We start from the raw sequence: 13,595 nt of genomic DNA on the forward strand, positions 1-13,595 counted from the left end.
GAGCGGAAGCCGCAGCAGCCCGGGGAGGGCGTCTAAGGGCCGTACCATGGCCGTTCAGGGCCTGCTTGCCAGGTGGCTTGCCCTTCCGCGGTGTGCATGGGCAGGACGCCGACGCCACGCTGGCCTCCGTCCGTGCATCCTCAGTCTCGTCCTCATCCTCCAGCTCGTCCTCGTCCTGGGAGCTCCCCAAGTAGGCCATGCTGCTGGGCAGGGCCACCGAGTCTGAAAGTGGGGAGGGACATGGGGGGCAGGGGGGTATGTGAGACGAGGAAGCGAGGACCCATGCACCCGGCTTCTCCTCCAGGGGGCGCACCAGCTAATCCCCCCCGAACAATCATGATGATGAATCCTTACAGACGGAGTACACTGGCTCAGCCCCTTCACTGCCGATACCCCTCGGTTCGGGTTCTTAACAGGACGCCGGACGCCGTTCGCCTGCTCACAGGAACGTCAACAGACTGAAGTGGGCGGCTGTCGGCCCCCCATTCCCACTCCGGATCACGGGAATTAGCCATCAATGAAATTTACATCTAATGAACCTGGAACTTGTCCAGGTCATCAAGTCATTTCGTAATTACTGAAATCAACAAACAAACTGATGAATAAGTCTCTATTTACACACCTGCAGGCCGGCGGAGTGCCGTCTGGGCGTGATGTCACAGCCCGTAGATTCAGCAGCGGCCTCCATAAAACGCTGCTCATTAGTCGGCTATAAATCCCGCCTTTATCTGGCCGCCTGGTGCTAACGAGACCCTCATTAAAGCCCGCTGGCCAAAGATCATCCGTGGGGGGGGGCGGGACCATGGCTCAATCTGGGCGGGGCCATCAGCAGCCTTTTCACTGAGATACCGCCTGTGGCAGCAGCCTGGTTAACAGCAGCCTGGTTAACAGCAGCCTGGTTAACAGCAGCCTGGTTAACAGCAGCCTGGTTAACAGCAGCGGTCACCGGGAGCTTCTCAGAATGCCGTCCGCCGCTTAGGGGCCGCGCTGCCCCTCGCTCCACATGGCGCAAGTGACGGGAGAGCGGATCAAACCACGCTCACCGCTTCCAGAGCGGCGCTACAGAAAGGCTAAAGGAGTTTCCTGAAGCAAGTAGCCGGCTTTTCTTAAAACATGGAGGCCCAAACTAAGGATTCCTGACAACGACCTCTGAAACCAGGAAACTGGTTTTAAGATTACAGATTTTCAGGGAAACAGATTTTCCTATTAAAAACATGTCTACAGAAAACATGAACAAAACCACGTTTCTATGCATGTGCAACATGCTTAACTAACGTACATCAAAATGAACCAGAATTAATGAGCCGATCTGCAAACGCTCTAATTACTCTCTCAGAGTGGAAACATCTTAAATACCAGAGTTGGGGACTACAATACGGGGGGGGGGGGGGGGGTGACAGTGGTTACTGGAAGTGTTATTGATAGGAATGGATAAAGTTAACTAACCTGCGTTGTGCCACGTACTGTAACCTGAAATCAAAGGCACAGCAAACCCAGGGTTAGTGTGACGCTTCTCAGATGTAGCAGAACAACACAGGCGGATGAGAATCATCGTGCGCTGCTGGCTACTGACGGAGGCAGAGAGACCAGAGGAGACGCCAAGGAGGTCAGCTGGGGGGGGGCGGGGGGGTGGGGGGGGGCTAGGGAATGAACGCAGTAAGAGGATACCTCTCCTGCCCGTCTGCTGGCATATTTAAAGCATAGCATTCAGAACCAGGTAAACAGCACTGGGTGGGTGGGGTGGCTGGGAGAATGCAGACTGGGAGGGGGTACAGCTAGATGGCAAGCAGGAGCCATGGGGGGGAGAATGTAGCGTAAGAAAGACACATTAACTTGACCTGGGGGTGGGGGGCTAGATTGGGCTATAAAAAATTACCACATAAAATTCAGACAAGCTGGAGGACCTGCAGCTTCCATGGCATCAAAACCCAGTGTGGGCCACTGCACTTGGGGAGAGCCACACCACCCCACTGCACTGCCGAAAGGGGGGGCCCACGTGATCAGACTCTGTTAATGGACAACATCTTCACGAGTACACCAGCCTGACACGGCAGGTCGAAGGTCAAGGCCCCCGGCGTCTGAGGGTGCGTCTCGCAGTGGGGGTTAGCCAGTTAGCCGCCACGCACAGACGTGACCCAAAGCCCCGCCCTCGGGGGCCCCTTTCAGCCCCATTTTCAGCCGTTTTGTTTATGACAGGCCCCCGGGATGATCTGATAGGCAGCCACGCGGTGAGGGATTTACAGCAGAGACGCACAGACTCTCGCGACTAAGCATCTGGCACAAGCGGGGGGGGGGGGGGGGGGGGGCTGACACAGCCCCCACCCCAATTACTGTAACGTTTAAAAACGGGAAGCGTGGACAATCAATCACGTATTTCTGTGAGGTCGATCTTCCGTGTGGGATTATGTAAACAGACATACCAGCAGCCGCAACATGCTACTTATTGGGCTTAAGGGTGATCTTTAATTATGCAGCCGAACACAAACACAGACACGCATGTGATGATCAGTGCCTGCGCAGACATCGCAAAGCGACTGGACCCCTCCGTAAGGAGATCTCATCCTATAGACCCAGGGAGAGACCCTCACGCAGAACCTCTTTGTTCCTCAGGCTGTGTCTGGACGACAAACTGCAGCTGGCCACAGCATCGCACCCACGTTTGATTTCCCCCGGGGCGGCACTCACGTGCTGGGGAGGGGGGGGGGGGGATAATCCGGCAGCATGCGGCAAAGCGGGAGGGCAGGCCCCTTTCAACAAGCGTCTCCAAACCTCAGTGGAGGATGCGAGAGGATTATGGATTATATCCTCTCTAATTTACATTCCTGAATGTTGGGAAATCCATTAACCCAGTTTGCCCTCAGCCGACGAGTCACAGGCAAATTTAATCAGCTCGCTCCCCGCCAGAACGCAGCCCCTCTGCGGACTTAATTGAATTGGAGGAGTCTGCCATCTTCTTCTGGCTTCGAAAATTCCCAGCGAGTCGAACTCGCGGCCACAACTCAGCACTGCGGTGGGGGTGGGTCTCTTATTCAGAACCGTTGCCCCGCCGTGAGAAGACGATGGCCGGGCCGGACCTGTGCCTCGGAGGGTCGGAGACGACCGGAGAGTCCGCACAGCTCTGCTTTAGCCTGCGTCTGCACAGCCAGCGAGGTGATTGACAGGCAGTATCCGAGGCCACAAAGGAGCATCCGTCTGAGGACCCGGAGGGCCGATAAGGGGAGGGACACCAACCGAAAGCGGCCACTGGGCCAGTGCCGCGCTCAGAGTAACGTCAATGGGCGACGCTAATTACTCCTCACCGCATGGGGATATACACACTTCCAGGGAGGATTAAAAATATATCAATCTCCCACTAAAAATATATAAAAGGCAGAGTCTGACATTTTTGTTAAATCCCTGCTGGAAAATCTCCGGTGACTGCAAACCCAACAATGACTTGGGAACAAAGGCAATGACAAAAAAAAAAAATATCCTCATAAAAATCACAAAGAACCTACAAATAGCTGCTCTTTTCACAAAAAAAGACCCCCCCCCCCCCCAAATGTTTTCAAAGGATTTTATCACACAGTCGGGCTGCCTGGCTGTAGGGCGCTTGGCGTGTTTGTTAGACAAGATAAACACTTCATTGTGGGGAGGGGGGCGGGGCACAAAGGAGGCGACCCCTGTGACCTCTCCCCTCGTACCGGGAATGCCATCGATCTCTTCCTGCACTGAAATAGGACCTCTTTCTGAGGACTGGTCCCTGAACAGAAAAAAGTCGAACATCAACAGCATGTTCAGGCTCAGTCAGAGATAGCTCTTTGAAATGGGAGTTAAAAAAATAAAGTAAAAATTTATTTTAAAATAAATAATGAGAGCATAACCTATCTGAAATACACGAGATGGTCACACGGTTGCTTGGCACCCCCACCTCATCGGATGGTGATGGGGGGGGGGTGTGGGGTGAAATACAATGCGCTCCCTCAAACCCCGCCCCCAAATGAAAGAGTGCACGACAGCCACACGGCTAACCGTTCTGCCCATACACTGGGAAAGGTCGCTTTGTGAGACAGCAAGGCATTCTGGGAAAAACCCGCCACTCCGCTTCAAAGTTTGACTCCTGCAGAATCATGTTTGCATTGGTGGTGGTGGGGGCTTCTCAGTAGTGGACTTTCTAGGAACAGAACGTTTGAGTCACTTTTTTGGGGGGGGGTGGCAGGGTGCCAGGATTGCGCAGATTCTGGGTGGGTTATCAAATAACCTCACTGGCAGGGCCATTGAGGATAGACGTGGACTGGAGGCCAGCAGAAGCTCACTAAGACAAAGGCACAGGAATCTGGCCTTGTGAGCGTCACGTGGGGCACGTTGACCATTGCGGGACAGCCGACTGGCACACGGCAGCCTTGGCCAAACACCAAACACGGAACCTGGGGCGTCGGATTTCAGCTGGAGCCACCTGAAGGGCTTGCCCAACACCGCACGGGATAGCAGGTAACGGAGGTGGAAGATCTGCGACGGGTTCCTCAGGTGGGCCGAGAGACCGGAGGCCAGAGCATCATTTCCCAGGAGAGAGAAGGGAAAGCCTGGGTTCAGAGAGTGCCCAGCACCCCTGGAGAAGCCATGGTTAAGGGCCTCGCCCAAGGGCCCAGAGCTGATGCAGTTACTCTGCTGGGCATGAGCTTGGAACCCCTGACCTTTCACATACTGAGACACAGACCACCCCCATCTTTAGCAAGATGACTGCTCGACCCATTTCAAAGCCCAGAATGCACTGCTCCTCTTCAGAAATGATCCGCTCCCCAGAGGTGGCGGACTGGGGTATTCGTGAGGGGACGTGTCACGGTGCTGGGGTGCCTCACCTCGGAGACAGAGGAAGGTCAGGAAGTCCTCCGTTTTGGGCTTGCGCCTGGAGAGGTCCGTGATCTGCGAGGCAGGGGTGGGCAGCATAGCCTCAGCTGCCTTCACTGGGGTCGTGCTGGGAGAGTTGGGTTGAGACTGAGCAAACTTCCTCTGGGCTTGCAGTCTGGGCCTGTAGGGAGGCAAGAAGACGGCATGAATCAGACTCTAGCATGAAGCAGCTGCCCAATGGGAGTCATCAGCACAAGTCAGGGGAGAAGCTTAACCTCAGCACTGTGAGTGTGACGGCTAGTGGGCACCTCAACACACGGCTGGCGGGCACCTCAACACACGGGTGGCGGGCCCCTCAACACACCGCTGGCGGGCACCTCAACACACCGCTGGCGGGCCCCTCAACACACCGCTGGCGGGCCCCTCAACACACCGCTGGCGGGCCCCTCAACACACCGCTGGCGGGCACCTCAACACACCGCTGGCGGGCCCCTCAACACACCGCTGGCGGGCCCCTCAACACACCGCTGGCGGGCCCCTCAACACACGGGTGGCGGGCCCCTCAACACACGGGTGGCGGGCCCCTCAACACACGGGTGGCGGGCCCCTCAACACACGGGTGGCGGGCCCCTCAACACACGGGTGGCGGGCCCCTCAACACACGGCTGGCGGGCACCTCAACACACGGGTGGCGGGTCCCTCAACACACGGGTGGCGGGCCCCTCAACACACCGCTGGCGGGCACCTCAACACACCGCTGGCGGGCACCTCAACACACGGCTGGCGGGCACCTCAACACACGCCTGGCGGGCACCTCAACACACGCCTGGCGGGCACCTCAACACACGCCTGGCGGGCACACCAACACACGGCTGGCGGGCACCTCAACACACGGCTGGTGGGCACGCCAACACACTTTGAGAAGCCAAGATGTCATCTAGCCATGTTAAGCAGACCCATCATGACCACCATCAAAACCTACCTGCATCACTGTGTGCTAACAGCCAGTTATGTCAAGATTTCAATACAATTAACTACATATAACCAGAGAAACACCAATCCAGTCACTTTTATCTGATTCTTGATCGAACATAATCATCTTTTGGTATTTCAAGTTCAAGAAGTTTATCATCATATACACAGTAAAAACACTGAAACGTTCTTACTTTGCTGTCTTACTTTACTTATCGTTGAGTAAAAGGAAAGTGTTCTGCGTATTGCTACAAACAAGGTAACAGTCAATGACAGTAATGTATTTTAATCCTGATAATTAACGACAACTGATCCGATCTTCACTCACAACAGTATTTCTTAAAGATAAGCTTCATTAAGACCGACTGCCGAACAGAACTCCACACTTTAACTACCGTTCAGTTATGTAGGTCCTGCACTTACGCTCCTCTGCTCTGACCTTCCCACACAAATATTCTTCCCCTAGCTAAAGAAAACAAGATTTCAAGCCAGGATACCTCTGGCACTGCAGATCAACACTTCACAGCTTATTTTAAACACACAGGCCCATTTCCCGTCTCAGACACGGACAGGACTTTTTAATCTGTGCGGTGCGTTTAGAAAACAAACAGATGAATTAAAAAAAAATTGAAAATGGCCATAAGTGGCTGGGGGGAGGAGCAGTGGAGGCTGGCCAGCCAAGTAAATATCTTCAGACAACTGCTGTAACCCTCGAGTCGGTTGCAGGTCGGGGGGGGGGGGGGGGGGGGTATCTGTGACATAAATGGAAACCAAACTATGCTTGTGGCAAATTGGCTAGTGTAGACTCTTCCTGTGTGTGCGTGTGTATGTGTGCGTGTGCGTGTGTGTGTGGGGGGGAGGATAGCTCATGTTGGAGCCGTGTGAAGCCGTCCTGAACTCCAGAGTAGTGGGGGGGGGGGGGGTGCAGACCTTCTCCACCATTCATCAGAAAAGAAGCCGCCATTCATAGAAAAGCCAGGCCTATGATGTACAGCAGTGCTTGTGGAATGTTCCGGAAGTGCAAAGCAGGCAACTGGTCGCAGCTGACAGGCCCCACCACACGCAGAGCGGGCGAGCAGAGTGTCCTCAGCGAGCGAACGGAACCACCCACTTCCAGAGAGGAGCCAGACATGGGCGTTTGCATCGCGTTGCGTCTGGCTGACTTCCTAATCGGATGAAAAACGGCCCTATCGCTGACATTAATCTGCCAAACACGCATGCTGTATCTGAGACCGGTCACCCTTACATACATATTACTCTTAGCACGGAGGAAAAGCTCTCTGGCACATTAGCAGCACATTACTAAATATTTTGATGGCAGGACTTTACTGGTTAGAATCACAGTGTAAAAATAAGTCAATTGTCTTATTCCCTAACCAATTGCTGGTAAATAATCTGGGCAACTATTCAGCATCTACACGATAAAGACATTTGTCTGTTTGATGTTTAATAACACCTTAGTCAAGAAGAGGTCTGTAAATTTAAAACAAATCTTGCACCCAAGACAAAAACAAACGATCATCCAAAAACACAAATCCACCAGCCAACAGAAGATCGCATACGGACTGTCGGTAGTTAGCAAGTATACCCCCCACCCCCCCGGAGGGGACGGCGTCTCGTCTTGTTAAACTACAACGAGGGCCAGCACTGGGGTGTCTTTAAGAGCTACCAGATGAAGTCCAGGCGGCTAACAAGTTAAAGGGAGGTCAGAGGTCAGGCGCTCGAGCGCTTTGTGGCAGAGCAAACAGCCGGCAGACAGCAGACAAATGTGCTGTTTGTTTTTGCTTTTGTTTCAGGTTTTTTTTTTTTTTGGAGTCTGCTTCTTGCATGAGGCCCCAAAGGCATCGGGGGGGTTCGGGTTGCTATTGATTTTACCTCCACTTTTGTTTTAGGTTCACAGGATACAAAAAAGATGAATGGGGGGCCCATCGGCTGAATAATTAAGGAGGACTTTAATTGGATGAGACACCAGTTGAGCAAAGGGGCCAGTAAAATGAGGATGTCTGTGGTCTAAGAACTCCGTCTAGACGGCATCAGGAGTGGATTTTATTGGACCGTTACGCTTATCAGTTACCGTACTGCCCAATTAAATGCAGCTCTGATTCATATGCGTGGACTCACACACCAATAAACACTGGTGGTGATACCCGGCTTTATCTGCTACTGAGAATTAAGAATAGCCCCCCCCCCCCTCTCCCGACTGCCCCCACTGGAAAATGAGAGGAGACAGCCAAAACGTGCCACTTCTCACTGGCTTTGGGGAAAACTGGGCGCAGTCGCTTCCAGCAGAAACAGCCCCCACTCCTTGAAAGTCACGGGTGGGCCCCGCTCATCTGGATCCAGTGTCCCAGACAAAATCCAGGACCCGGCACCAGAAGTCCGCAATCCTTTCAAATTCGCCTCCAAAGGACCTTTGGCACTGGGACCACTCAACAGGGCGAGATCCAACGGCGTGACCTTCCTGTTTATGCAGAGATCCGAACCCCCTCCCCCGACTGCAGCTCAGCAACTTGGGAGACGGTGGGGGTGGGGAGGGGCCACAGAATCGCTTGTCATCACCAAAATTACCGCCACCCTCCATATGTCACAAAAGCTGCATTGTCTAAATTATTTCTCACGGGTCAAACATGAACGTGCAAATACTATGATGTCGGAAGAATCGAGCAGAAAAGGAGAGCGCCGCCCTGCTGGCAGGCCGTGGGAAGGGCCTCCCACTCAGGGCAGAAATCAAAGCCCAGGGTGAGAGTTTATCCCAGACATAACCAACTCCCACCCCCCTCCTTCAAAGGAGCCTGTGCTCTGATGTCCTGTATGATGATGCACGGACACACAAACCCAGCAAAGAAATGCTTTCCAGAGCTGCATGACCCAAACGAAACACTCCGAGACCATCCAAGGCGGTCGCTCAGGGGCTCAGCTTGCTCCCCACGCGAGAACAGGCAGGAAATGCACAGGATTGAGCCCTCAGCTCCCAGCTGCAGCCCTACTAAGCTTATACATTCATAAGTAAACGCAAGTCTGCTCCTGCACCTGAATTTAATTATGGTGACCTAGAAAAGAGGTCGTTGCATCTGGGCCTATTCCAGGAGGTGCCGGAGGTGACCCACGTACAGACCCACGGGTCTAGACTGATCAGAACACGCCGGGTCCACAGAGCTTCCACAAATGAGGGGCAACACCCTAATCGCACCCCGGTGCGGGGTCGGGGCAGCATCAAAGGCATTCCTGAACAGCGGGGGAGGCTCTTAATCTGCAGGTCAGGCTGAGACCCCGCGAGCGCAGCGGCGAGGAGGTCTGCGAATACAGAGGGGTGTCTGTGGTGCGGAGCCCAGGCAGCCTGGATGCAGATGGTCCCGCCGCCACCGGGTGAAACAAACGGAGGCCAAGGACAGGCATCTGGCGCTGAAACACACCCCACAGCAAGCAGGCGATAGGTGGCCACCCCGACTATAATTAATCATGTCTGACTGGCAGCTAGGTGACCGAGGTAAGCGGCCTCACTGAGGACCCCGCGGTGCCAGACCGTCCGGAACGTCGGGATTAAAAAGCGAAATGACGTCGGTCACGCACGCGTCCCTAAGCGCTTGACTCGAGGTCAAGAGGCCCCCCTCTGCCGAGGGCTGTTTAATTGTGAATGTTTGCGTGTGTCATCCACTGATGTGGTGGAAGGGGGGGGGGGGATTGAGGTACCAGGCCATGAAACCACATTGAATTCTGGGTGAAACAGATGATCCGGATGCCTGGCTGGACGTCCCGCGACCTGGTAAACATATCCCAGAGACAGACAGACACAAACAGAGCACTTCAAAGCCCCCAGGGTCCCTCGTATAACTGCACCCCCTGCTGGTGGACACTGCACTCTTAATTAACAGCATATCTGGGGTCCTCGCCCCAGTGACACAGAGTAATGGGGCAGCTTATGTGACGGCAGCCCCCCCCCCCCCCCCCAATCAGCACCCAGCAGAATAAATGCTTCCAGATGTGCCAGATGGTGCGAATGATCTCTCCCGACAGCAGCTACCAGCTGATTCCAGTGGGAGACGTCTGCACATCTGCACGGAGACCGGAGCAGTCAGCGAGGCACGCAGTGCCGCTTGGTGGGGCGGGGGGGGGGGTAAAAACCCTGCTACCGCCATCAAAAAACATGACCAGCGACTCCAAGGCTGAAACCTGATTTTTAAATACGAACGAAACAAAGAAAGATGACGTACCCAACTACGATGCGTTCTAGCTGAAGAACGTTTCATTAACATTTGATTAACTCTATAAATCCGTTATTTAAGAGCCCACTGTGGACACGTGTCCGACAGTCACATTAATAAGCACACCGATTAAGGCCTCGTTTAACTCTGTGTGTTTACTGCCTGCTGTCAGCCCACAGCGGCCTGATTTGTGTCTGTATTGATGGATCGTCCCATACTAACCACTGACCCGGTGCCTCAGCCAAAGGCCAAGCCGTGAAATGCCAGTAACGACCAAAGGAGGGCGCTAGTGTCCATCTGAGATATTGACACACCCCCGGTAATGTGTACACTGTCAAACACCAGTCACATGATCACACTGTTGGCGTACAACGCGTGGAGGAAATCCTTCTTAAGCTTTCACTCTCCGTTAAACCGGATTGACAACCATCTCGAAAAAAATCCCAAGCACAAGCAAACACACATACAGGACATTTGAAGAGCGCCACCACTTGGCAGGTAAGAAGCACAGCGACAGGCCAGGGCTGTATGACACCCTTCCCCCCCGAAATCCGACTGTTCGGTCCCCACGGTTCAGCCGGACGGGAGCTCTCCCAGGCTGCGTTAATGGCATCTACGGAACCATGAAACTGAATCCAATCTAACTGCTATTTCATTAAGGGGGGGGGGCATATTTCAAAAGGGACCCACATAATGCTACATAGTATAACGCATCTCATACACCCACACTCCCCCAGACCCGCACTGACACATTATCACCATTAGGGGGCGCCAGTGGAGGACGAGCAGCGGCAACGACAGAGAGGCAGTTTGTTAGATAAAACCGCAGGGTGCTCGCTTCCTTCTGAGCCAACAGCATGCTTCAGTCACGATAGAGAGACCAGCTTTGGCGCCCTCAGCTACGCCATGCCACACCTAACCGCCCAATCGGACAAGGCGTCACTACTACAGCAGGAAGCTGCTCTCATTCTTACGCTGTGAGTCAGGCTCTCCTGCACCGAGGCTTCTCACGCTACACGATGCCACGGCCACACGCACGTATGCAGGGGCGTATGTGTGCGCACACACACACACACACACACACACACGTTTCACTTTCACAAGGAGCCGTTTTGCGGTTGGGCAGAATTGCTAGGAACTGGAAACGTGGCCAGGGCTGTAGGTTAGAGGCTTTATCGGGATAACACCAAGCCGGGAACATTATCCGCGGGTAACGCAGGCATGACGCCCCATTCTCTTAGCGTTATCATGGACGTATCTTTAGCCCGCATGGCGATATTCGATACGAGGCACATGCCTCACAAACGTTAGAGTATGGGGGCATGAGACGCGACGTTAAGCCAGCGATCAGAAGCTGGGATCACGACTCTACGCTTAACAAAATATACTGTTGTTCTGGTTGAAGGAGCCCTTTATCAGCATCGTCGTCATCATCCGCCCCTCCTGGGCCTCCCGAGGGGGCACTTGAAAGACTGATCTCAGATCGGCGACATACCGGCGCCCTTAAAGGGACAGGCATTCCAACAGAACTGCCACGAACTAAACCCCGAGCATTTGGATAGGTCACATTCGACCTCCCCATCACCCAAGATGTCCAGGTGGATCTTTCTGGAAACAGCACAATGTCAGGGTGAATGCAGGCCGCACAGAAAACGAGGCCTAATTACACCAGGCTTCGCTAACGTGCCTCTCCTCCCTCAATCAGCAGCAGCGTTCCTCAGCAGCCCAAGGCGGTGAGACTGACTTAGCACGCTGTCCAGCCGATTCCATTGCGACTAACGTGCCGCTCGCTCCGCCAGTACAGCGGGCTCAGCCATGTCTCATCACACCTTGGAAGCACTGCAGCTGTTTATGGCTCCTTCCCCAAGTGAAATGCCAGCGCAGTACGTTCACAGCCCAGATGAACATGGCTCATAGCCCCGCCCCCTTAAAGACTCCGCCCCTTGTCCTCAAACAGCCTCTTCCTAGCTTTAGGAGCAGACCACCTGGATCAGAACGCTGAGGTACCTGTAATGCCTCTCCCTGTGGTGCTACTGAGCTACCCCTGCCCCCTCCTCATGACTGCCAAAGGTAAGGCTGCCTGACTCCCACTACTCATTAAAAGGGGCGGGGCAGTGGAAGGTGGGCGGGGCAGTGGAAGGTGGGCGGGGCAGTGGAAGGTGGGCGGGGCAGTGGAAGGTGGGCGCTCACCTGCACTGCTCCGGCCCTTTCAGACACCACGGGACAGCAGGCCTTTCCTTAACGGCCACATCTGCTGCCCTCCCCCGCCTCACACTGACTGGCCGCAGAGCAGCTCGCGGTGACAGGTACGCCGGCGACAGGTGCGCACCCCACGGGTCCTTCTGGAAAGCGGGCCAGTGTGAGCGTGGGGCTTTCCAAGCGGATCACAGGCGACCCGACGTCAGAAGCCCGAGATCGGGGCCAAGCGAAGCGGACATCTGCTGGAGGCGGCGCCCAGTCAGCCGCGGATTAAAGGCAACCTTTGATGTGGGGATTTCGCGTCTCTCCCTCCTCTCCGTTCCCGTGCGGCGGCCGCGTTTTTAATCCGGGGCTGAGGAGCGACAGCGTCAGGCCCTGTGTGCTTTTACAAAGCCGCATGCCTGAGAGGCCCCCGCTGCTGGGGGAGGGGCATCTATCCTGCCCCAGTGAGAAACAGCACTGGGAAGAGAAAGCGAGAGACGGGCGGCGGAGACGGCAGGTGGGATTTCAGCACCAAGGACCGTGAGATTGGAGCATCACAGGCCATCAAAGCAGAAGACCTGAGCAAAACATGGCGGCGACAGGTCAAGGTCACGGCCGTGACGCTCATCATTTAATTTCGCTTTCCTGACCACAGATAAAGAGGCTCCCATAGCAAAGGGCAGCGTGATGGACAGCGTGGCTTCACATGCAAACGGTCCACATGGCCGCTTACCCAGGCTGCTACTGTAAACAGGCCAATTCCTCCCAGCTAGACGGGGAAGGGGATGCACATCTTATCTGACAGGAAGGACGCCAGAGACCCCCCCATCCCATATCAGCGGGAAGCCAGGCACAGAGCTAGCTAATCGGTATAATTAATATGGAGGGGGGGGGGGGTTAATGGTCATACAAATGCAGCTACCGGCCTCATTGATTGGTGCCATTACAAAGATAAATGCGTGCCTTGCTTGGCAGGGAGGGGGACACGCTGCTCAGAGGCAGACAGGAAGTCACATCCAGCAGAGGGGAGGGGAGGAGGAGCCCTTGCTGATTAGGAAGCAGCAGGGGATCTTGGGTAATCTTTCAGAACCGCCCACTTCAGAGCCCAGGACGCCGCACTCTGTCTTTGCCCTGATTTTAATAAAGTACCTGGTATGAAGGGAACCAGACGCTGTAAAACGGTGCATTTACCGTGGTATGAGGAGCAATTGACTAGTAAAACGCCGCATCTACCGTGGTACAAGGAGTTGCAGGGCCACCCTGAATATGCCTTCCCGTCCACACTGACGCAGCCCCCAGATCTGTTCCACATTTTACACAATCGCCTCTGCTGTGCTGACAAGCAAGTCAAGCAAATCTGCTTTTTAACTTACCACCTATGTGTCAGGATTAAAAAGGTCACATTTTGTGTCT

The 13,595-nt window shown here is 54.5% G+C and overlaps 1 protein-coding gene across 3 annotated transcripts in view; it reads right to left on the bottom strand.

Annotated features, from left to right (window-relative positions):
- Positions 1 to 13,595, bottom strand: part of jarid2b (jumonji and AT-rich interaction domain containing 2b) — a 60,193-nt gene that overhangs the window by 12,545 nt on the left and 34,053 nt on the right. The window contains exons 4-6 of one of the 3 annotated variants that reach the window (XM_072705384.1): positions 4,839 to 5,008; positions 1,447 to 1,470; positions 46 to 222 (exon numbers count right to left, since the gene is read on the bottom strand). In XM_072705384.1, coding sequence (XP_072561485.1) covers positions 46 to 222; positions 1,447 to 1,470; positions 4,839 to 5,008 — 371 coding nt within the window. The remainder of the gene's footprint in view (positions 1 to 45; positions 223 to 1,446; positions 1,471 to 4,838; positions 5,009 to 13,595) is intronic. The other 2 variants (XM_072705385.1, XM_023811978.2) reach the window with 2 other exon arrangements.

Source organism: Paramormyrops kingsleyae, chromosome 23 (genome assembly GCF_048594095.1).
Source record: "Paramormyrops kingsleyae isolate MSU_618 chromosome 23, PKINGS_0.4, whole genome shotgun sequence".
Lineage (NCBI taxonomy): Eukaryota > Metazoa > Chordata > Actinopteri > Osteoglossiformes > Mormyridae > Paramormyrops > Paramormyrops kingsleyae.